At 42.1% G+C, this 24,071-nt stretch overlaps 2 protein-coding genes across 4 annotated transcripts in view; one reads left to right on the plus strand and one right to left on the minus strand.

Moving 5' to 3' along the window:
• ECM2 (extracellular matrix protein 2) overlaps positions 1 to 21,900 on the minus strand; it is a 57,091-nt gene extending 35,191 nt beyond the window's left edge. For both annotated transcript variants that reach the window (XM_028133135.2, XM_008156874.3), the window contains exons 1-2: positions 21,868 to 21,900; positions 5,970 to 6,282 (exon numbers count right to left, since the gene is read on the minus strand). In XM_028133135.2, the coding sequence (XP_027988936.2) occupies positions 5,970 to 6,258 (289 nt within the window). In that variant the 5' untranslated portion in view covers positions 6,259 to 6,282; positions 21,868 to 21,900. The remainder of the gene's footprint in view (positions 1 to 5,969; positions 6,283 to 21,867) is intronic.
• The window catches only part of CENPP (centromere protein P), a 258,919-nt gene that overhangs the window by 211,312 nt on the left and 23,536 nt on the right, over positions 1 to 24,071 (plus strand). The window lies entirely within an intron of this gene.

Consider the following 24,071-nt stretch of genomic DNA (forward strand, 5'->3'; position numbering starts at 1 on the left):
ATGAGTTCCTTATATTTTGGATGTATCATTGCCAAATATGTTCTCCCATGCAGTGGGCTCCTTTTTTATTTTGTTGATGGTTTCTTTTGCTGTGCAAAAGCTTTTTATTTTGATGTAGTTCCATTGTTTATTTTCTCCTTAGTTTCCATTGTCCTAGGAGATGTATTTATAACCATGTTGCTACGAGAGATGTCTGAGATTTTGCTGCCTATGGGTTCTTCTAGGATTTTTATGGTTTCATGTCTTACATTTAAGTCTTTTATCCATTTTGAGTTTATTCTTGTTTATGATATAAGTTCATTCTAGTTCAATTTCAATTTTTTTTGCATGTATCTGTCCAATTTTCCCAACACCATTTTTCCCAACACTCTCTTGACTCCATTGTATGCTCTTGCCTCATTTGTCAAATATTAATTGAGCATAATATCTTGGGTCAATTTCTGGGATCTCTGTTCTGTTCCATTGGTCTATATGCCTGTTCTTGTGCCAGTACCACATGGCTTTGTAGTATTACTTGAAATCTGGTATTGTGATTCCTCCAACATTGTTTTTCTTTCTCAAAATTGCTGCAGCTATTCAGGGGTCTTTTTTGATTCCATATAAATTTTTGGAGCATATGCCGTTGGTGTTTTAATAATAGATTGCTTGCTTGCATTGAATATGTTAATTCTATAAAGCCATAAACCACGGTATAGTCTTCCACTTGTTTATATCTTCTTCTATCTCTTTTTTCAACATCCTGTAGTTTTCCAAGTACAAGTCTTTTGCCTCTTTGGTTAAATTTATTCCTAAGTATCTTAATTTATTTGTTGCAGTGGTAAATGGGATTGGTTGTTTAGTTTCTCTTTCTGAGAATTCATTTTTGGTGTATTAAAAAAAGCCATCAATTTTTGGATATTGATTTCATATCCTACTACATTGCCAAATTCATTTATTAAATCTAGTAGTTTTTTGGTGAGAGACTTCAGCGTTTTCTATATACAACATCATGTCATCTTGTGAATGAGTTTTAATTCTTTCTTTCCAATTTGAATGTCTTTTATTTATTCTTCTTGTCTGATAGCTGTGGCTAGGACTTCAGTACTGTGTTGAATAAGAGTGGTGAAAACAGACATGCCTTTCTTGTTGAAGCTCTTTATTTGACCGTCTCTTTTGAATGATAGCCTTGCTGGATCTCAGATCCAGCTTTCCATCTTGGTCTCAGATCCTTGCTTTCCATCACCTTGAGTACTTCATGCTATTCCCTTCTGGCCTATAGAGTTTCTGATTAGAAGTCAGATGTCAGCCTTATGGGAGCTCCTTTGTAAGTAAGTACTTTTCTCTTGCTGCCTTTAAGATTCTCCCTTTGTCTTTAATTTTTGGCATTTTAATTATGACGTTTCTGAGGTGTCTGAGCATGGGCCTGTTAGGGTTGTTCTTGCTTGGGGTTCTCTGTGCCTCCTGAACTTGTGTGACTTTTTCCTTTATCAGGTCAGGAACGTTTTCTGCATTATTTCTTTAAACATGTTCTCTATCCCTTTCTGCCTCTTCTGGCACACCTGCTATTCTAATATTGTTATGTTTCATGTTGTTCCACAGCTCCTTTAAGCTGTCCTCCTGCTTTTTTAATTGTGCTTTCTTTTCGGTTCTCTGATTGAGTGATTTTTTTCAACCTTGTCTTCTAATTCACTGATTCAATCCTCATCTTCTCCTAATCTGTTGTGTGTTCCTTCCAATGTGTTCTTTATTTGTGCTATGTCATTCTTTATTTCCGACTATTCTTTTTTCATAGTTACTATACCTTTTTTCATGTTGGTGAGCATCTTTACCATCATTACTCTGAACTCGGTTTCATATAAATTTCTTATCCCTGCTTCATTTATCTCTTCTTCAGTAGGATTCTATTGTTCTTTCATTTAGGGTTGTTTCTCTGTCTCCTCATTTGGCTGTCTCTTTGGATTTGTGGCTGTGTATTAGGTAGATCCGTTATGCCTCTCAATCTCCAGTGCAGGACAGTGTCAAACGCTGTTTCTAATTATATCAGGCAAAGACTTTAAGCCTCTAGAGCAGGGGTCCTCAAACTTTTTAAACAGAGGGCCAGTTCACTGTCCCTCAGATCATTGGAGGGCCGGACTATAGTTTAAAAAAAACTATGAACAAATTCCTATGCACACTGCACATATCTTATTTTGAAGTAAAAAAACAAAACGGCAAAAACACCCGCATGTGGCTTTCGGGCCATAGTTTGAGGACACCTGCTCTAAAGCCTACCTCTGCCTACAGATTGATAGGATTCCACTTGAATGTCCCCAGGCAACAGGGTGGGACAGTTGCTTCTGCCTGGAGGCTAATTGTTATTGTTAGTCTTTTACATGGCCTCAGGGCAGGGTGTTTTCCAATAGGGTGGGTCAACTGTCTTCCTCTCGGGCAAGGCAAATGTCTGCATAAGAAAGATGACCTCTGCAGTGTGAGGGAATGACTCAGCACAGGAAACAGGGGTGTCTGCATTCTGAGCTGTAATCCCAGAGGCCCCAACACTGGCTTCTGCTCACACAGCTCGAGTCCACTCTGTCCTCCCTCTGGCGGAGCACATGGTGAATGACTCCACAGGGAATTTTGTGCTTCGGCCCTTTAAGAGCGTGCCTGAATTTTCAGCCATCACTCCCTGGCAGACAGCAGCCCTGCTGCTTTTCACAGCCAGATGTTATATGGGCACCCTTCTTAGTTCTGGTGCTCTCTGCTGGGGGGCCCAGGTTGGGTATTAGACCCCAGAGTTCTCAGTGGCACTCCCCGCCCCCCCACACACACACACAGCTGGGATATCTCTGTAGAACTTCAGCTGCTGTCTCTGGGCACCTGGCCCAGCCCTTTCGTGCCTCCACCCCCTATCAGTCTCTCTGTGGTCTCCACTTTCGGTCCTTGGGTATCAGGGTTCTCTCCTGTGAGTCTTCCATTGATTATTCAAGAAGTTTTTCTGTATTTTAGTTGTAATTCCACTTTGTTCCTGGGAGCGTGTCTGTGCAGCATCCACTTACTCTGCCACCATTTTTAATCTCTGGTCAAATGGTTTTTTACAAGAGGGCCAAGACCATTCAGTAGGGGGAAGGTAGTCTCTTCAACAAATGGTGCTGGGACAGCTGCACATCCATGTGCAGAAAGAATGAGGTTGTCTCCTACCTCACTCCAAATATAAGAATTAACTCAAAATGGACCAAAGACATACATATAAGGGCTAAAACTACAATACTCGTAGAAGAACACATAAGTGTAAATTTTCATGACTGGGTTTTTAGATATTACTCCAAAAGCCCAGCAACAAAAAAACAGATAAATTGGACGTTAACAAAATTAAAATGTTGATGCATCAAAGGGCATGATCAAGAAAGTAAAAGGACAGCATACACAATGGCAGAGAATATTTGCAAATAATTCTCTGATAAAGGCCTAATAGCCACAGTATACATAAGGAACTCTCATAACAACAGAAAGACAACCCAATTAAAAAATTGAGCAATGGACTTGAGTAGACATTTCTCAGAAGTTGTACAATGGACAATAAGCACATAAAAAGATGGTCAACATCATTAGTCATTAGGGAAATATACAGTAAGATAAAACTTCACATCCACAAAAATGGCTATATTTTAAAAAAATGAAAAATAATATGTTAGCAAGGGTACAGAGAAAATGGAATCTTTGAACATTGCTTGTAGGTATATAAAATGATGTCTTTGTTGAAAACATTTGGTGGCTCCTCAATAAATTAATCATAGAATTTCCATATGGCCCAGCTCCTCGGTACCCCATGTTCCACTTGTAGGTATATACCCAAGAAAATTGAACATAGGAGTTCAAATAGAAACTTGTTCACAGGCGTTTATAGCGTGCTGTTTACAGAAGCCAAAAGTTAGGAACAACCAAAATGTCAATCAGTAGATGAATGGGGAAACAAAATGTGGTCTATCTATATAATGGAATATTATTCAGCCATAATAAAGGATGAAGTACTGACACATGCTACAACATGGATGAGCTTGGAAATCATTATACTAAAGTGGAAGAAGCCAGACACAAACGGCTGCAGACGACTCCTTTGATATGAAGTATCCAGAGTTTGAAAACTTTAGAGACAGTTCAGTAGTTGCCAGGGCTGGGTGATGGGTAGTGACTGCTTAATATTTTGGAGTTTCCTTTTGGTCAGGAACTAGATAGTGATCACTGTTACACAGCATTGGAGTTTACTAAGTGCCACTGAATTGTACACTTTATAATGTGAAAATGGTAAGTTTTTTATTATTTCATTTAGCTGCAGTTTTTTAAAAAGTGCTATAAAACCACTGGAAAGCATCTGAGGACAGTTGAGAAATTTTATACACATCTGTGCATTTTTATGCGAACTTGCCTCCATTACGTGTTTGTGAGCAGCTTTGGGGTCACATCGCACATTTCCCTCCCTGCGCCGCCTGTTGCTAGGGACGTGGGGCTCCTCACTTGAGCAGCCGGGCCTCTGACCCGCCCCGGTCATGCTGTGAATGGGATCTAAGCTGTGTATGTTCATGGACACTTACTTGTTTCTTTTAACTTTGAAGAAATACCATCCATCATGTGGAAGCATTTGGTTTCCTTGAGACAATATATGAAGTGTTGGCCTCAGAATATTATGTGGTGTTATTTTCTTATGTCTTTTGAAATTTTATGTAATGGTAATATGTACAATGTAATTACTTTTTTCCCAAATCTGCAAAAATGTGGACTTTGAAATCATTATACTAAAGTGTTCTTAAAAATGACAAGTTGAAATATTTGGCAGAATCTCCAACCTTTGAAAATTCAGTAAATTAGCCCTGCTGGCATGGCTCAGTGGTTGAGCATTGACCTATGAACCAGGAGGTCACGATTTGATTCCCAGTCAGGGCACATGCCTGGGTTGTGGGCTTGATTCCCAGTGTGGGGCCTGCAGAAACATCAGTGATTCTCCCTCATTGTTGATGTTTCTATCTCTCCTTCTACCTTCCTTTCTGAAATAAATGAAAATAATTTTTTAATGAAATTATAAAAAACTTCAGTAATTTGGTCTATATAAAATAAAATAGCTTAATTCTATCTTTTGTTGAAAAAATGTTATTTAAAATTAATATTCATTTTTATAGAATCATCTGAATCATTTATTTCTATATCTTAGGTAATATAGAAAGTTAAAAAGCAGTTTTATATGTATGTTAACTTTATGATTACAACTAAAATACATTGCATAGTAAACAGGCTAGAAAGAAATAAAACAAAATAGTAACTATCCTATCTAATAAAGAGGGAATATGCTAATTGACCCTTGTGCCATCGTAAAATATGGCAGCACCCACAGCCAATAAGGAGGGAATTTGCTAATTGACTATCACACCCTCAAAGATGGCAGTGCACACAGTCACAAGATGGCGGCACCCAGTCCCCTCAGCCCCTCTGGGGCACCTGCCTTTGGAGTGCCCCAGTCCCCTCAGCACCCCAGCTGCCCAGGGCTGGCCCCCAGCACCCCAGCTGCCCAGGGCTGCCCCCCAGCACCTCAGCTGCCTCGGATGGCGGCTGCCCACCCACCCAGGGCCGCCCAAGGCTCAGGTAACCAGGGCGACCAAGGCTTGCGCTGCCGGCAATGGCAGCAGCAGAGGTGTGATGGGGCATTGCCTTCCCCTGATCGCCGGGTCGCCTCCTGCCCCTGAGGGCTCCTGGACTGTGAGAGGGGGCAGGCTGGGCTGAGGAACCCCTCTCCAGTGCATGAATTTTCATGTACCGGGCCTCTAGTGGTTTTATAAATATAGTTGTAGGACAACTAATTACTTTATCTATTTTCCAATACTTTTATAAATGGATCCTATGCGTGATTTTAAAAATTAATTCAAAATATCTTCACAGATTAAACCAAAAGATAAGTTTAATTTTTAAAAATTATCTTCATGGAGGTTCTCTCTCTCGTTCTCTCTCTAGTACTGTTTTCTTACCTGGTAGCACATTGTAGCTTGATTCTACTCCAAGAAAACTTAAAAAGGATTCAAACTTCTCCTCAGTGCTAGAATCCAAGTTAACCATGGGAAGTGCTGCCGCTGGTGTCACCACCGTTGTTTGCTGAATTCTAGGCTGTCTGCTGGCCCTGTGGTTAGGTGAAGAACTTCTCTTCAGTCTTTTGTAGTACATCTTCCTCCTTTGCTTCCTAGGAATTCCATCATTTTGTCCAAAGTCAATTTGAAAAATGATAAGCAGAAAAACACAAGACAAACCTGCAAACTTCATGCTTGCGTTTTCACCATCTAGTTTCTAGAATGAGAATGAAACAATTTCCAAGTTAATGGTGACCAAATTTTTACATTTGAAAACTGACTAATATTTGCCTCTATGCCTCAGCAGCAGTTTTTGAGAAGTATCACATACGATATATGGAATCTGTGCTTCAGTATTACTGCCAAGTCAGAATTCAGAATTTTTCCATCTGAATCAGACTTCTAATATCTTTGTCTCCTGACCAGGCATGAGCAGACTTTTTCTGTAAAGGACCAGACAGTAAATATTTTAGGCTTCACGAGTCATATATTCTCTGTCATAACTGCTCCCCACAGCCATTGTAGCAGGAAAGCAGACAGTCCGTGCACAGATGAGTGTGACTGTATGCCAATAAACTTCTGTTTATCAAAACAGGTGGCGGGTCAGACGTGGCGCCTGGGCCAGTTCCCGACCCTGCTCTGGAGCGCTGAGTTGTAGGATTTCTTTGCACCTGTCTGCCAAGTCATTTTGTTACTGACATTATCTAAAATCCATTTTCCCTGCTCTCCTTTGTTGTTCTTTTATTCTCTAATAGCTTTATAATTTTATTTGTTGAGGGAGGGGACATGATCACACTATATAAAAATAATGGGAGCCTGGCCGCGTGGTTTCGTGGATGAGTGTCAACCTATGAACCAGGAGGTCACGGTTTGATTCTTGGTCAGGGCACATGCCCGGGTTGCAGGCTCGATCCCCAAGTGTGGGGCATGTAGGAGGCAGCCGATCAATGATTCTCTTTCATCACTGATGTTTCTCTCTCTCTCTGTCTCTCTGTCTCTCTCCCTCTCTCTCCCTTCCTCTCTGAAATCAATAAAAATATATTTTAAAAAATAATAATAAGGGGAAGTAGCATCAATTATAAAGAGGTAAGAGGGACAAAAAGTAACTCTTAATTAGTTGGTCTCAAGAGCAGCACAGGGCCCTGCACGTGGGGAAGCTGAGAAGCGTAGGTGAGAAACACCTCCGTGCTCTGGGTGAGGGACTGGCAGCAGTGTTGTCGTCGGGTAGGATGCCCCAGGCTCTGTAAAGTCAGGTGCAGGGACAGGTAAAGAGAAGCTCTTCAAAGGTGATTACAGGGGCTTTGCTGGAGGATCACCCAGCCATACACTCTGACCTGCAGAGGGCTTGTGCAGTGTCCATTTCCTGTCTGAGCTTCGAGCTAGCACCCCACCCTCCCCTCCGCTGGCAGTTCCTCCCTTGCACTCTTCCCCAGGTTCCCTCACTGTCAGTACTCTGATCAGCTGCCCTCTGCACACAGCCAAGGTATGTGGAGGAGAACCTGAAACCCCGCGATCCTAAGGACCCAGGATCCTCAAAGTGTACCCCACTCCTCACAGACCTCCTTGATCATCTCTGTCAACCAGAACAAACCTGTTATATTTCAGAAAACATCACTCTGGCTGGTGAAGGGCAGGGATGGGAAAGGCTCCAGGTGGTGCTGCTACAAAAATTAAAACTTCAAACTGCCCTGGAGGGACTTTGAGAGCTCAAAGGGCCAACAGTGACACAGAGCCTGTCAGCCAGCAGCCGTGTTGGGACCTTAGGAAATAACAAGTGACCCTCCAAGCATGTGACTCAGCCTTTCTGGGTGAGAGTGGCCTGCTGACGTCCAGACGCTCCTATCTTTCAGGTCTGCTTCCAAACCTCAGGAAGGCTGTGGGGAGCCCAAGGGCATCTGAAGAGAAGATTGTGTACTGGAGGCAAAGAAAACCTTCCCTGTCACAGTGCCTAGCACCCAAATGTATATCAAATGGAGATGATCAATGTCAAGTCCAGCCAAATATTGTGATTCTCTCCGTAAAAACCTATAATGGTTATAGCAAAAACAGAGTTGCCACCCTGGGTTCTTTGCCTCTGTACAAATGTCATTCACTGACATTTCCCCCTACTGACATCTTTTTTCCATTCTGCCATATGGTACATCACCTAGAGCCGTGGTCGGCAAACTGCGGCTCGCGAGCCGCATGTAGCTCTTTGGCCCCTTGAGTGTGGCTCTTCCACAAAATACCACGGCCTGGGCGAGTCTATTTTGAAGAAGTGGCGTTAGAAGAAGTTTAACCCTTTGCACTCGCCTGCTTTTTTCTCGATTCCTTTATTCTAATGCTAACCGTGTCGAGTCACACTCGACATCCGAGTGCAAAAGGTTAAGTTTAAAAAATTTGGCTCTCAAAAGAAATTTCAATCGTTGTACTGTTGATATTTGGCTCTGCTGACTAATGAGTTTGCTGACCCATGACCTAGAGTTTAAGAATAAGAGCACTCAAAAAAAAAGAAAAAAAGAATAAGAGCACTCTTTTGTGGGGGGTTCCATTCCTGCATTACCAGCACTCCTGCCAGTTGGACAACTAGTGACCATGAAGGGGCAGCTCCCAGAGAAGCTGAAGGTCGGGTCATGGTTACTTCTGAGAGAACTATCAGCCATTACCAATTTGGTAACAAGACTTACCAAGTCTGACCTTTATTGCCAACCAAGATGGAGTAACAGACCACATATACCTTCCCATCTAAAACAACTGAAAATTTGACAAAAAACTTGAAACACCATTTTCAAATATTAGACATGGAACAGCACAAGACAGGGATCCCAGGGCAGGGTGAGGGGCACAAAACCCAAGGTGAGCCCCTGCTTATTGCCTAGAGGGAGTTCCTTCCTAGGCTGTAGCTCAGGGAGGGGACCCAGGTTGAGCCCCATAGTCTGCCTCAGTTGCAAAGACAGACCTGGAGGTCTGGAGATACCAGAGAGGCAAGAGTCTGCAGGTCAGAGTACAGAAAAGTGAGAGCTACCCAGGAAGCCACCAGAGACCTCAAGACGTCCACTGAGTACTGACTAGCATCTCTGTCTGAATAAACTCCTCAACACTGGAGAAACAACTACCAGGAAGGAAAAATCGCTGGGGCTTGAAAAAGCCTGGGTGGCAGAGTTGGTGTGCCCACCGATCAGAGTGGGAAACCTACTTCATAGAGCATCAAGCAGAGTTCTCAGGACACGGGCACAGCAGAGGGGAAACAATTCACCCTAAACTAATAGCTGCATTGATCCCACTTAACAAAACTGAACAAGCCTTTCCAAAAGAATCAATACTATCTGCAATAATTTACTATTTCCCGGAACACCTAATGGTGCTTGAGAATTTTTACCAGGCACCCAAGCAGGAAGAGTTGACTCATAATGATGAGAAAAATCAGTCTATTGAGACCAATGCAAAAATGGTTCAACTGACATGATTACTAAGTAAGTTATTAAAAGTTACTATAAATATATTCATGTGTTTAAAAGGGTAGAAGAAATATACTAAAGAGATTCAAATCATACTTTTAAAGATGAAAACTACAATGTGAAAGATAAATTACATGATAAGGGGTGAATAGCACACTAGATATTACAGAAAAAAATGAATGATCTTGAAAACACAGTCATAGAAATTATCCAAAATGAAACACATGCACACACAAAAGACTAATAAAAATTTTAAGCAGATCAGTATGTGTCCAAGGAAGCATAGACACATTTATATATAAAGAAATAAAGACCAATCACTTTTAGGCTTGATGAAAATCAGTTAAATAGGTTAAACTTAAGAGGATGGAAAATGTATACTATGGAAGACAAGGTAGGTAAAAACACCCAATCAGAACAGCAAAAGGAATTTTAAAAGAGGATAGTTTAAGGGATATTAAGAATAACATCATTCACTTCATAGGGATACCAGAAAGAGAAGAGAGATAGTAAGGGCTTTGAAAACTTACTTGAAGAAATAGTGACTGAAAACTTCCCTAACCTGGCAAAAAAATATAGATATACAAGTCCAGAAGCACAGATGGACCCAAAGAGGCCCACACCATGACACATCATAATTAAAATACCAAATGTTAAAGATAGAGAATCTTAAAAACATAAAAAGAAAATCAGTTAGTTAAATACAACAGAGCTCCCATAAGACTGTCAGCTGATTTCTCAACAGTTTTGCTGGCCATAATTGATTGGGAGGAAATATTCAAAGTGATAAAAAGCAAGTACCTACAACCAGGACTATTCTATCCAGAAAGGTTGTCACTTAAAATTGAAGGTAAGATAAAGAGCTTGCCAGATAAGAAAAAGTTAGAGGAGTTTATTACCACCAAACCCATGCTACAAGAGATGTTAAATGGCCTTGTCTAAGAAGAATAAGGCAAAAAAGGACATAAATATGAATAATAAAATGGCTATATACCTATCTGTGCCGGGCCAGCTCAGTCAAGGGTTTGGTGAGCCTGAGTGAGGGCGGTGAAAGATTGAAGAAAAGACAGAAAAACAGAATATGTTGGTGTTTGGTGGATCAGTTAGGGTTGACCAGGCCTGCAGGGGAGGGCAGTTAGGGGCAATCAGGCTGGCAGGGGAGCAGTTAGGCATCAATCGGGCTGTCAGGGGAGTGGTTAGGGGTGATCAGGCTGGCAGGCAGAAGTGGTTAGGGGCAATCAGGAAGGCAGGCAGGCGAGCAGTTGGGAGCCAGAAGTCCTGGATTGTGAGAGGGATGTCCGACTGCCCATTTAGGCCCGATCCTCCAGGGATCGGGCCTAAATGGGCAGTCGGACATCCCTCAAGGGGTCCCAGATTGGAAAGGGTGCAGGCTAGGCTGAGGGGACCCCTGCCCCCTGCCGCCGTGCACGAATTTCATGCACTGGGCCTCTAGTTAAACAATAAATGAGCCCTAACCAGTTTGGCTCAGTGGATAGAGCGTCGGCCTGTGGACTCAAGGGTCCCAGGTTCGATTCCGGTCAAGGGCATGTACCTTGGTTGCGGGCACATCCCCAGTAGGAGGTGTGCAGGAGGCAGCTGATCAATGTTTCTCTCTCATCGATGTTTCTAGCTCTCTATCCCTCTCCCTTCCTCTCTGTAAAAAATCAATAAAATATATTTTTAAAAAAACACACAAAAAAACAATAAATGAGTTCCCAAGGAGATCAAGAAAGAAATAAAAAACTTCCTGGAAACGAATGAAAACACACAACAACCTCAATTCTCTGGGACACAACAAAAAAATCAGTTCTGAGAGGGAGGTTCATAGCACTACAGGCCTTCCTCAAAAAACAAACAAACAAAAACCACAAGAAAAATGAATAATAAACTATTTAACCCTACAACTTAAAAAAATTAGAGAACAACAAGTAAAGCCCAGAGTAAGTGGACAGAAGGAAATATTAAATATTAGAGCACAAATAAATGGCACAGATGCTAAAAAATGATACAAAAAATCCATGAAATGAAGATTTGGCTTTTTGAAAAGTTAAAAAGGATTGGTGAACCATTAGCCAGACTCATGAAGAATGTGAGAGAGGAACCAAATAAGTAAAATCAGAAATGAAAGCATTGAAGTAACAACAACTGACACCACAGAAATTTAAAGGATTTTAAGAAAATAATGTGAACAACTATATGCCAACAGGCTAGACAATGTGGATGAAATTGACAAACTCCTACAAAAATAAGGTCTTCCAAAACTGAATCAGGAAGAATCAGAAAACCTGAATAGGCCAATAACAACTGATGAAATAGAAGCAGTAATAAAAAAATTCCAAGCAAACAAAAGCCCAAGTCCGGATGACTTCACGGGGGAGTTTTAACTAATATTCAAAGAAGAACTAACACGTATACTCCTCAAACTATTTCAGAAAATCCAAGAGGAAGGAACACTTCCAAACTCTTTTTATGAGGCCAGCATTATCCTAATTCCAAAATCAGATAAAGATACTACAAGGAAGAGAATTACAATCCAATATTCCTGATGAACATAGATACTAAAATCCTCAATAAAATATTAGCAAATTTGATCCAGCAATATATTAAAAAGACCATGCACCATGACCAAGTGGGATTTATTCCAGGGATGTGAGGCTGGTATTATATTCGCAAATCAATAAACATGATACATAACTTAAATAAATTGAAGGACAAAAATCACATGATCATATCATTAGATTTAGAAAAAACATTTGACAAAATCCAACAGAGATTTTTGATAAAAACTGTCAGCAAAGTGGGAATAGAGGAATCATATCTCGACATAATCTATCCTATCTAATAATAGAGTAACATGTAAATTACCATCACTCCGCTACGCTCACGATTGGGCGGCGGGAGGCTGGGGGGCGGGACTTGGGGTGGGCCATTGAGAGGCACGGATCCACTGCCACTGAGGGGGGCTACCCTGCTGTTGAGAGGCGCAGGGGGCGGGACTTCCGCCCCCTGTGCCTCTCAACAGCCAGATCCGCGGCCGCTGAGGGGGCCTGCCGCGGACACCCAGCTGCGCCTCTCAACGGCAGGGTAGCCAGGTGTCCGCGGCAGCCCCCCTCAGCGGCCGTTGAGAGGCGCAGGGGGTGGGAGTCCCGCCCCCTGCACCTCTCAACAGCAGGGTAGCCCCCCTCAGCGGCCGCGGACCATCAAAAGTGGGGGAGCTGGGTGCCTGTCTGCTCCTGCAGCAGGCCTTTCAGAAGCCTCCGGCTCGGCGACAGGCACCCAGCTCCACTGCGAAAAGCGAAAGCATGTAGGGGACCCTACACATGCATGATTCAATCAAGCACTGGGCCTCTAGTATATATATAAAAGCCTAAGGGACCATATGACCCGTCACTGTGACGTGCACTGACCACCAGGGTGCAGATGCTTAATGCATCTGGTGGTCAGTGCACTCCCATAGCCAACCTCCCGTGGTCCCTTCCCCCAGCCAGCGGCCCTGATTGCTGGCCAGGCCGAGGGATCCCTCCTATGCATGGATTCATACACTGGGCCTCTAGTAAAGGACATATGTGCTAAACCTATAGCGAACATAATACTCAGTGGGTCAAAACTAAAACCATTTCCCCTAAGAACAGGAACAAGACAGGGATGTCTGCTTTTGCCACTCTTATTCAACATAGTACTGGAAGTCCTAGCCACAGCGATCAGACAAGAAGAGCTAAAAGGCATTCAACTTGTAAAGGAGTAAGTAAAACTTTCATTATTCACAAGTGACATGATATTGTACATAGAAAACCCTAAAGATTCCACCAAATAGCTACTAGATTTAATAAAGGAATTCAGCAATGTAGCAGGATACAAAATTAACACCCAGAATTCTATGGCATTTTTGTACACCAATAGTGAATTCTCAGGAAGATAATCTAAACAAACAATCTCATTTATCACTGCAACAAAAAAATTAAGATACTTAGGAATAACCTTAACCAAGGAGGTAAAAGACTGATACTCAGAAAACTACAGGACATTGAAAAAAAGAGATAGAGGCTGAAACCGGTTTGGCTCAGTGGATAGAGCATCAGCTTGCGGACTCAAGGGTCCCAGGTTCGATTCCGGTCAAGGGCATGTACCTTGGTTGCGGCACATCCCCAGTAGGGGGTGTGCAAGAGGCAGCTGATCGATGTTTCTCTTTCATCAATGTTTCTAACTCTCTATCCCTCTCTCTTCCTCTCTGTAAAAAATCAATAAAATATATTTAAAAAAGAAAAGAAAAAAGAGAGGAAAATATAAACGAAGTGGAAGAATATACCATATTCATGGATTGGTAGAATCAACATCATTAACCTTTTGCACTCGGATGTCGAGTGTGACTCGACACGGTTAGCATTGGTAGCAGCTCGAGAAAAAAGCAAGCGAGTGCAAAGGGTTAAAATGTCCATACTACACAAAGTAATCTACAGATTCAGTGCAATCCCTATTAAAATACCAACGGCATATTTCACAGATGTAGAACAAATACTCCAAAAATGCATGTGGAACCACAAAAGACCCCAAATAGCCTCAGCAATCTTAAAAAAGAAGAGCAAAGTTGAAGGGATCACAATACCAGATATCAAGCTATACTACAAAGCCACTGTAATTAAACCAACTTGGTACTGGCACAAGAACAGGCATATAGATCAATGGAACAGAAAGGAGACCCCAGAAATCGACCCAAGACACTATGCTCAATTAATATTTGACAAAGTTGGCAAGAGCATACAATGGAGTCAGGACAGTCTCTTCTATAAATGGTGTTGGGGAAATTGGACAGATACATGCAAAAATACACAATTAAACCACCAACTTACACCATACATAAGAATAAACTCAAAATGGATAAAATGTAAGATGTGAAAACCATAAAAATCCTAGAAGAAACCAAAGGCAGCAAAATCTCAGATATCTCTCATAGCAATATGTTTACAGATACATCTCTAAGGCCAAAGGAAACTGAGAAAAACCAATGAGACTACATAAAAATAAAAGGCTTCTGCAGAGCAAAAGAAACTGTCAACAAAATGAAAAAGGAGCCCGCTGTATGGGAGAACTCATTTGGCAGTGATACATCTGATAAAGGGTTACTATCCTAAACTCATACAAGTTAGCAATAGGAAGACAAACAATCCAATTAAAAATGGACAAAGAACTTAAATAGACACTTCTCCAAAGTGGACATATAGAAGGCCAAGAGACATGAGAAAATGCTCAATGTCACTGATCATCAGAGAGATGCAAATTAAAATGACAATGAGGTATCACCTCCCATCTGTCAGAATGGCTACCATCTACAAATCAACAAATGACAAGTGCTGGCGAGGATGTGGAGAAAAGGGAACCCTCGTGCACTGCTGGTGGGAATGCAGACTGGTGCAGTCATTATGGAAAATAGTATGGAGTTTGCTCAAAAAATTAAATATGGAACTGCCATTTGACCCAGTGATCTCACTTCTAGGAATATATCCTAAGAAACCCGAAACACCAATTAGAAAGAGTGTATGCACCCCTATGTTCATAGCAGCACAGTTTACAATAGCTAAGACCTGGAAACAGCCCAAGTGCCCATCAGTAGACGAGTGGATAAAAAGCTGTGGCACATTTATACCATGGAATACTGTGCAGCAGTAAAAAAGCAGGATCTCTTACCCTTTGAGACAGCATGGAGGGACCTGGAGAGCATCATGCTAAGTGAAATTAGTCAGAGAAAGACAAGCATCACATAAATATCAAATAAGTGGAATTGAATGAACCAAATAAATTGATGAACAGAATTGATCCAGAGTCATAGAAGCATGAACAGACTGCAGAGTGTTAGAAGGAAGGCGGGGAGCGGGATGGGTGGGAAGAGAACAACCGAAGAACTTTATGCATATATGTATAACCCATGGACGCCGACAGTGGTTTGGTTTAGTCCTCAGGTGGGGCGTGGGGACAGGCTAGAAAGGGTCAATGAGCAAAAAAAAGGGGATGTATGTCAGACTTTCAACAGTAAAGATTTAATTAAAAAAATAAAAATAGAACCATCTTATTACCCAGCATTTCCACTCTCAGATATTTGAAGAAACCCAAAATACTAATTAAAAAAGATATATGCACCCTTTTGTCCATCTGCAGTATTATTTAAAATAGTCAAGATATGGAAGCAACTCATCGATAGAATGGTAAATATGTCATACGTACTAGTAAATAAAATGGAATATTACTCAGCTATTAAAAAAATAAAGTCTTACCATTTGTGACAAAATGAATGGAACTAGAGGGTATTATGCTAACTGGAATAAGTCAGACAGAAAGACAAATACCATACGATTTTACTTATATGTGGAATCAAAATAAATGAACAAACAGAAACAGACTCAGATACAGAGAACAAACTCCTGGTTTCCAGATAGGAGGGTGGTTTGGCCTTGGTGAAATGATGAAGAAATTAAGTAAAACAAATTAGGCCTAGCCAGTGTTGCTCAGTGAGAGAGTGTCAACCCATGAACCAAGAGGTCAAGGGTTCGATTCCTGGTCGGGGCATATGCCTGGTTTCAGGCTCAATTCCCAGTGTGGGGGCTTTCAGAAGGCAGCCAATTGATGATGTTTCTCTCTCATTGATGTTTCTATCTATATCTCTTTCCCTTCCTCTCTCTCTGAAAATCAATAAAAACATTTTGTAAAAAAGAAAGAAATACAAATTGGTATTTACAAAATAGTCATGGAGATTTAAAGTACAGCCTAGGAAATAAATACAGTCAATAATATATTGTAATAATGATGCATGGCACCAGGTGGGTACTTGGCTTATCCAGGAGATCACTTCATAAAATATATAACTGTCTCTTCACCATGCTGCACACTTGAAACTAATATAAAATAATATGGAGTATTCACTGTAATTGAAAAATAAAGAAAGAAATAAGTAAATAGCCCTAGCCGGTTTGGCTCAGTGGGTAGAGCGTCGATATGTGGACTGAAGGTCCTGGGTTCGATTCCGGTCAGGGGCATGTACCTCAGTTGCAGGCTCCTCCTTGGCCTGGGCCCTGGTCAGGTCAGGGCACATGCAGGAGGCAACCAAGTGATGTGTTTTTCTCACATCAATATTTCTCTCTGTCTTTTCCTCTCTCTTAGCTCACTCTAAAAACCAATGGAATACACACTGAGTGGCCAAATTATTATGATCTCTGAACGTGTAATAATCTGGCCACTCTGTGTGTGTGTGTGTGTGTGTGTGTGTGTGTGTGTGTGTGTGTGTGTGTTTATTTATTTATTTATTTATTAGAGGCCCGGTGCATGAATTCGTGCATGCGTGGGGCCCAGCCAGCCTGGCCAGGGGGAGGGGACATGGGCGGTTGGCCGACCTGCCTGCTGGTCGAGCTCCTGGTCGAGGGGACAATTTGCATATTAGCTTTTTATTATATAGGCTATACACTGAGTGGCCAGATTATTATGCGTTCAGAGATCATAATAATCTGGCCACTCAGTGTATTTTTGTTTAAATCTGTTTTCTATTTGCTTCCTGCTTATCCTGCCTGGGCTTTGGTGGTGTTTTTGTTTTGTTTTTTCTATTCTTGCTTGCTTTTTAAAAAATTGATTACTTATTTTTTACTATTACATTAGCAACTATACACCTTTACTATTCTGTGTTTTTTTTATACAGGTTACCACACACATCCTTGAGTTATCAAGTCTAATACAAATCAGTACCTTTGCCATTTCCTGTACAATGCAAGGATCAGGAACCTTCCACTTCATCCTGGCATGTGTGCTGCTTTTGTCATATATTTCACTTCTTTACATATGTTAAACCCTTAAAAGATTATTATTATTGTTGTTGTTTTATACTCACATTTTATTTATATCAGGCTCTCTCAGGCTTAGCACTGTTAAAATTTGTGTTGGATAGTTCTTTTTTGTTGGGGGGTGGCCTTTCTATACTTAGTATCATCTCTTGCCTCAAGCCAGTAGATGCCCCTATACCTTCCCTTCATTTATGACAACCATAAATGTCTCTAGACATCACCAAATATATCCCAGGGTATAGAGGGAATTATCCTGTTCCCAGAGGAGAACCACTAATTTAGATCTACCTAAACATTTTTCCTTTTTGATTATCTTTATTCTTTCCAGCATCATCAGTTTTCTATAGAATTATTTTATTTCTGATTGACATTTTTAATTCTTTTAGTGCAGGACAACTGGTGACCAGTTCTCTTTTTGTTTATCTGAAAATATTTATGTTTACTCTGAAAGGCTATATTCTGTAGATATGAAATTATAGGTTCACACGTGTTTTTGTTCAGCATTTTGAAGATTTCATTCCAATGTCTTCTTTTTTCCATAGTTTCTATTAAGTGGTCATGTGTCAATCTAATTATTACTCCTTTAAAAGTTACCTTTTTCCTGGTTGCTTTTAAGATGTTCTCTTGGCTTTGGTTTTCAGCTGTTTTACTCTGTTTACATATGATTTTCTTGTTTTTTTTTTATAGCACTTTTGAACCTGTAGCCTCATATTCATCAGATTTCAAAACTTCTAAGCCCTTGTCTCTTCAAATACTTTCTTGCTTCTCTCTCCTCTTTCTTTTTAGAACTACAATTGCATGTATGATAGTCTTATTCTTATGTCAGTTTCATTTTGTACGTTTGGGTTTTTATTTTTTTTATTTTTCAATTACAGTTGACACTCAATATTATATTTGTTTCAGGCATACAGCATAGTTAAACATTTCTATAACTTATGATCACTCTGATAAGTCTAGCATCTACCTCACACTATACATAGTTATTACAATGTGACTATATTCTGTGCTGTACTTTACATCCCCAGGACTATTTCGTAACTGCCAGTTTGTACTAAGTAATCCTTTCACCTTTTCACTCAGACCCCAACCCTCCAAAAGCCCCTCCCATCTGACAACCACTAGTTTGTTTTCTGTACCTATGAGGTGTTTCTGTTTGTTTGTTTCTTATTATGTCTTTAATGTCTCTCTTCCTGCCTTGTATTTTTCATCCGAGATTCACTGGTTCATCCTAGTTATTCTTTTAATCTGTCTTTCAGCTCACTAATTATCTTTTCAATTGTGGTTTATCTGCTATTAAATCCACTCACTGACTTCCTTATTTCTGTTATGTAGTTTGTTTTGTAGTTTTTTGAGTTGTCAATGGGTTCTACTGACTCTACTGAAAATTTTAATCTTGTTTTTTACTTTTTTGAACATACTTATCACTTTTTTTTTTCGAGTATAATTCACTTTTTAATGAGAACAATGTGTGTAATGACAGGATGCCCCGCCATGCACAGATGGCGGTAGTGAATACCCATGGAATGTATTCTGCTCAAGGAGGGAGGTAGGAAGGGAAGTTCAGGGGCTGTGAGCTGGCGGCCTGCCCCCTGGCCAGTGGACACGAGGCTGGGCCGCTGACCGGGGGGCCTGCACGCACCTCCTGAATGGTAAACAACTTATCACATTTTTTTAAGTTTGTGTCTGAAGACTCCGTTTTCAGGATCCTCTGTAATCTATATTTCTTTAAGTAGTTATTTCTCTAGTCTGAATTTCTTTAAGTCTTGAGCCATGTTGTTCTGTTTGTGTGATTGGTGGCTTTTGATTGCATGACATTGTGTATAAAAAATTATGAAAATACGTTGAAGGCCTAGGATGATATATTCTTAAAGAGTATCCTTTTATTATTATATTTATTTATTTACTTTTTAATCCTCACCTGAGGATATTTTTCCATTGATTTTTAGAGAGAGAGAAAGACAGAGAGAAATACCGATGTGAGAGAAACACATCGATTGGTTGCGTCCTGCGCGAGCCCCGACCAGGGCCCGGGCAGGGGAGGAGCCTGCAACCGAGGTACATGCCCTTGACTGGAATCGAACCCGGAATCCTTTCGTCTGCAGGCCTAAGCTCTATCTACTGAGCTAAACCGGCTAGGGTGGATGATGTATTCTTTATCCCAAAAGGATTGATACCTACTTTGGACATGAAGCTAAGGGCTACCAATTATAGATTGAGTGATGGAAGCACTTTGTGCCCCAAGTCAAGCCTGGAGATTTTTCCAGCATCACCTTCCCCGCCATCCCTGCTGCTTGCTTAGACCTTTTCCTTGATTTTTGTTTCTTTTGCCTAATGAGGCTATTGTAGAGCCATATACTAAGCTTCTCCACCTCTTCTGGATCCACAGATGCCTCCGAAGGAAAGTTTCCCAAACCTCTTTGCGTTTCAGTCCTGTCCCATATGTGGGCTGTTATTGTCCTATCTTGTCTAATTATTCTCAGTATATCAGTCGACCTGATGGCCTGGCCTGCCATTATTAGAAGCAGAAGTTCCCTGAGATTCATTTTATTTCCTGCTAAAATATATCCATGTCCTAAAAGAGAATGTTGTGAGTTGTAAAAATTTTGAATTTTCATGTTCAGAAAATATTCTGTTTAGTTAAAAATAGAATTATTTCAAAATCATTTGCCATCAATACTTTACAGATATTATTCCATTAGTTTCTTATATCTAGTGTTATCAGTGAAAACTTTAAATTTAATCTGATTTTCATCTCAAGAAATCTATTTTTCTCTCTATAGAAACTTTTTCATATTTTCAATTAATTTAATATTCAGAAATTTCACTACAATGTATAGGGTTGGGTGGTGGTTTTTAATTCATCCTTCTTGGGACCTTTTCATCTAACACCTTTCTCCCCTGAAGGGTCTCTTCTGCTTAGTTTTCTCCCACATCCCCATGTTCTCCCGTCTTCGAGGCCTCCTCCCAGCTTCTGTCTCAGCAGTTCTTATTTTCCAGTGGAGCTACATACTCATGTGTGTATTTGTTGATCATACATCTTCTCTTATTTCTAGGGATCTTGTGAGAGGAGAAGAGGGTGTGCAATCTGCTCAGTTTGCCCTCTTGAATCTCAGTAGTTTTTTTAATAACTTTATCGAAAAACATCATCTTCCCCTAGCCACGTTGTCCTTGGGTCATATTCTGACTTGCCGCCACTAAGGTATTATGTCTGCGAGCCCAGCCCTGCAAACTTTGTTCAGTGTATCTGCACATTAGTTACTGCAGTCATTCTGAAATCTTTACTGTCAGTCATTGAAAGAAAACAATATTAGAACAACTTTTTGTAACTTACTTTTAAAAAAACTAACATGCAAAATGTAAGGAAGGAACAAATCCCTTAGCTGATTGACTGCAAAAATTGTAAACGCGAGTTCAGAGAGCAAGCCAGCCCCGGAAAGGAGTAACAAGGCAGCGGGAAGCGTCGGGAATGGGCTGGGAGGTGGGCTGTGGGGAGAATGCGGTGGCGGGCGAGGCCCTGCGGGAGAGCATCAGCCCTGGGCCGCCTTGCCGCTGCGTGCGGGCTCCCGGGCTCCCTCCCGGGGGGCGGTCAGGGCTGGAGGGAAGTCTGGGGGCCTGTTGTCCCTGGGCCGCCTGCAAACACTCACAGCCGCCTGAGCTCACCCCATCCTGGAAACCAGCTGCCTTCGTCTTGCTCTCTCTTTCCCCCAAAGCTGGCCTGCTTTTACTAATCCAGAAATCTAAATAGGCATGCGCAGAAATAACTTTGCAGAGCTCCCTTAACTTTAACAAAATTAGAATCTAAATAATCTCATTGAAATGTTCAAGTAATTTTTATGAAACGGCCTCTCATACTCATGTTACCCTTCATGCCTGCGCCTTTGTGATTTTCAGTAATTTATAGAGTTCCGCACTACGTTTAATATTTAATAAGCGATTTGCAATTGAGTTAATGTCTCCCGAGGTAAAGATTGTATGGCATTCTAATCACAGCAAGTATTATTTTAATCAAGTGAATTCTTTTTTTAGCACTCATTGTGTTCATCCCAACACAAATATCATCTGTAAACCTTGGTTCACTTACTGTTTATTTCCTTAAAAGTTTTTTTTTTATCAGAACTCTTATGTAAGCTTTTAAAATATTAAATTTAGAATTTTAATCTTCTACATGAAGCTGAGAGATGTCTGTTATCCCTTTCACCTCACTCAGCAGGCTTAAAATGAAAAATGTTTTCATTAACCCTTTATGTTCTTTTAGGACTTAAAAATAGAGAAAGCAAAAATTTCAAACTAACTTACACTTTCACTGAGCATGTAATTCTATTTAAACATATAAAAATATATTTTATCCCAATTCCATAAAGTTTGAAATACTTGAGTTTTTACCCTGAGAAAAACAAGTAAACAGGATAATGCACATTTTAAACTTTAAACATCTATTAGTAAGAGCTAATTTCCTGAAATGTAACATATTTACAACATAAAACACCCAAATATTATAACCATTCCACATGCTGTTGCAGAAACTTAAAGCAGAAAACTTTTTACCTGGAAATCTAAACTAAGGAGGCTTTGCTTGGTGTCATTAAGTCTCCAGCTGAAAGTGAAACAAAACCGAGCTTTCCGTAAAACCCAGCACACTGGGGCGTGTGGAAGGGCCCCTGCCTCCATGGTAACGGCTAATGCTTCCCTGGGGATAAGTGCCTTTCAGTGCTTGCCCCGGAAATCAGCCAAGAGAGTAACTAGGAGCACGGTTTCCAGGGAGATGCTTGTCTGACTCACAGGAGCAGCAGGGACACGCTGCCGGCTGGGGAGGTGGAGTTGGAAGGACAGAAGTGAAGCTTGGTTAAGAAATCTGGTTTTCGCATAAAAACCCTCCCCATGCCCGTGCCTCTGTGACCCCGCAGGGGTGCACCCTGCTCCCAGTGGCCCATGTGGCCACGTGAGAGGAGCCGCGCTCCTGGGCGCCCTGAGTTGGGTGGCATTGGTGACCCTCCTGTCTCTCTGCCCACGGGGACTGCACACGCGGTGTTGTGAACAAGACCGAAAGCTGTCCGTGTGCAGTCAGTGTAATGGCCACTCCACCTGGAAGCCGTGAGCGGGCTGAGCAGCACGCCTGTCTCCTGGGCGAGCAGCAGGTCGGAGGGCCCCCGGCGTTCCTGGGTTCCTGTCCAAAGCTCATTCCTTTGTAAGCAGGGATGGTATTAACTACTTTCACATTCTGTGCAAATAAATGAATAACATATATAAGTGCCCGTCATGGGCTAGGTAATCTACTTTTTATTTCTTTTATTATTTTCCATCTTTCTTGTTGAAAGTATTATATATGTCCCCTCTTTTCCCCACTGACTCCCTCCAGCCCGCCTCACCCCCCACGCCAGACCTCACCAGCCAGTCAATGATTCTCTCTCATCATTGGTGTTTCTATCTCTCCCTCCCTCTCCCTTCCTCTCTGAAATCAACAAAAAATAAAAAAGATCCAAGTTTGCTAGGGTTTGGGGAGAGGGAGGGATGAACAGGTGGGCACAGAGGCCTTTGGGGCAGTGGCCACTTCGGTGTGGTCTTAGGAGGACGGATCCATGCCATTCTGAGTGTGTGACTCACACGGCGTGTGAAACCCGAGTGGTCCCGTGAACCTGTGGCGGTTGGTTCATCAGTTCATCAATTGCGCCATTAGGTGGGGGATGTTGATAATGAGGGAGGCTAGAGGGGGACGGGCGATACGGGAAACCGCTGCACCTCCTTCTCAGTTCTGCCAGGAATCTGCAGTTGCTCTTTAATAAAATGGCCTTTGGCAGGACCGGAGGAGGCTGGGAGCCCTGGCCTAAGGCTGGGGCTGCGGCTGGAGGCGACCACAGTTTCCAGGGGAGAAATGTGTAGAACAGGGCGAGGACTGGGCGCGGGTCTCGTTGTGCGGGTGCGGCACCTCGTTCCTGGTGATGCCGTGTGTTTCTGAGTGCACTCAGCTCTCGAGATGAGGGCAGCGCTAGCGTCGGTACAACACGAAGCAAGGACACTTCTGAAGCCATCTGTTGGGGTAACTCTCAAAAGTACAGGAAGTGAATGCGAAGCATGTGGTTCTCACGTGTGAACAGAGAGCGCCTTCCTGAGCTCGGCGGGCCAGGTGGAGACCCTTCCGTGGACCAGTCGGTCTGGGGTGGCCATCCGTTTGGACTCATGACCTACCTGAGTGACGACTCTATCCAGAGTGACCTTGGAGACCAGGTGTGAAATGACGAGTGACCTTGGCCTGGAGGGACCCCATGGAGCCTGCACCCTTGAAGCAGGAGCCTGGCTGTGTGCATGGCAATCGGCTCCTCTTCGCCTGCGAATACTCTCACCTCTGTCAGCCCAGGGGACCTCCTGTCTGGGTGTCCTCAGCCTCCGGCCCTCCGCCCACACCCACGCATGCCTCCTCCTCCTGCAGCACTTGGTCAGCAAGCGCCTCAGACAGCCCACGCCTGCGCCTCCAGTCCGCCTTCCTCCCTCTTGTCCTTCCTCTTGTCCTTTTCTGACTGATGGCCATGCTCTTCGAAGCAACCTGCTCTTCCTCCTCCTCCTCTCCATCTCTCCCCCCCAACCCCCTCGCTGTACATGCTGATGCTCCCCTCCCCCTCCCCCTCCTCCCCCTCCTCCTTCTCCTCCCTCTCTTTCCCCTCTCCCTCCAACCAACTGAGCCACAAGGGTCAGGGCTAAACAATAGTTTTGTTGTTGTTTTTTATTTTTAATCTTTATTGTTGGAAGAATTACAT

The sequence above is a fragment of the Eptesicus fuscus genome, chromosome 15 (assembly GCF_027574615.1).
Source record: "Eptesicus fuscus isolate TK198812 chromosome 15, DD_ASM_mEF_20220401, whole genome shotgun sequence".
NCBI lineage: Eukaryota > Metazoa > Chordata > Mammalia > Chiroptera > Vespertilionidae > Eptesicus > Eptesicus fuscus.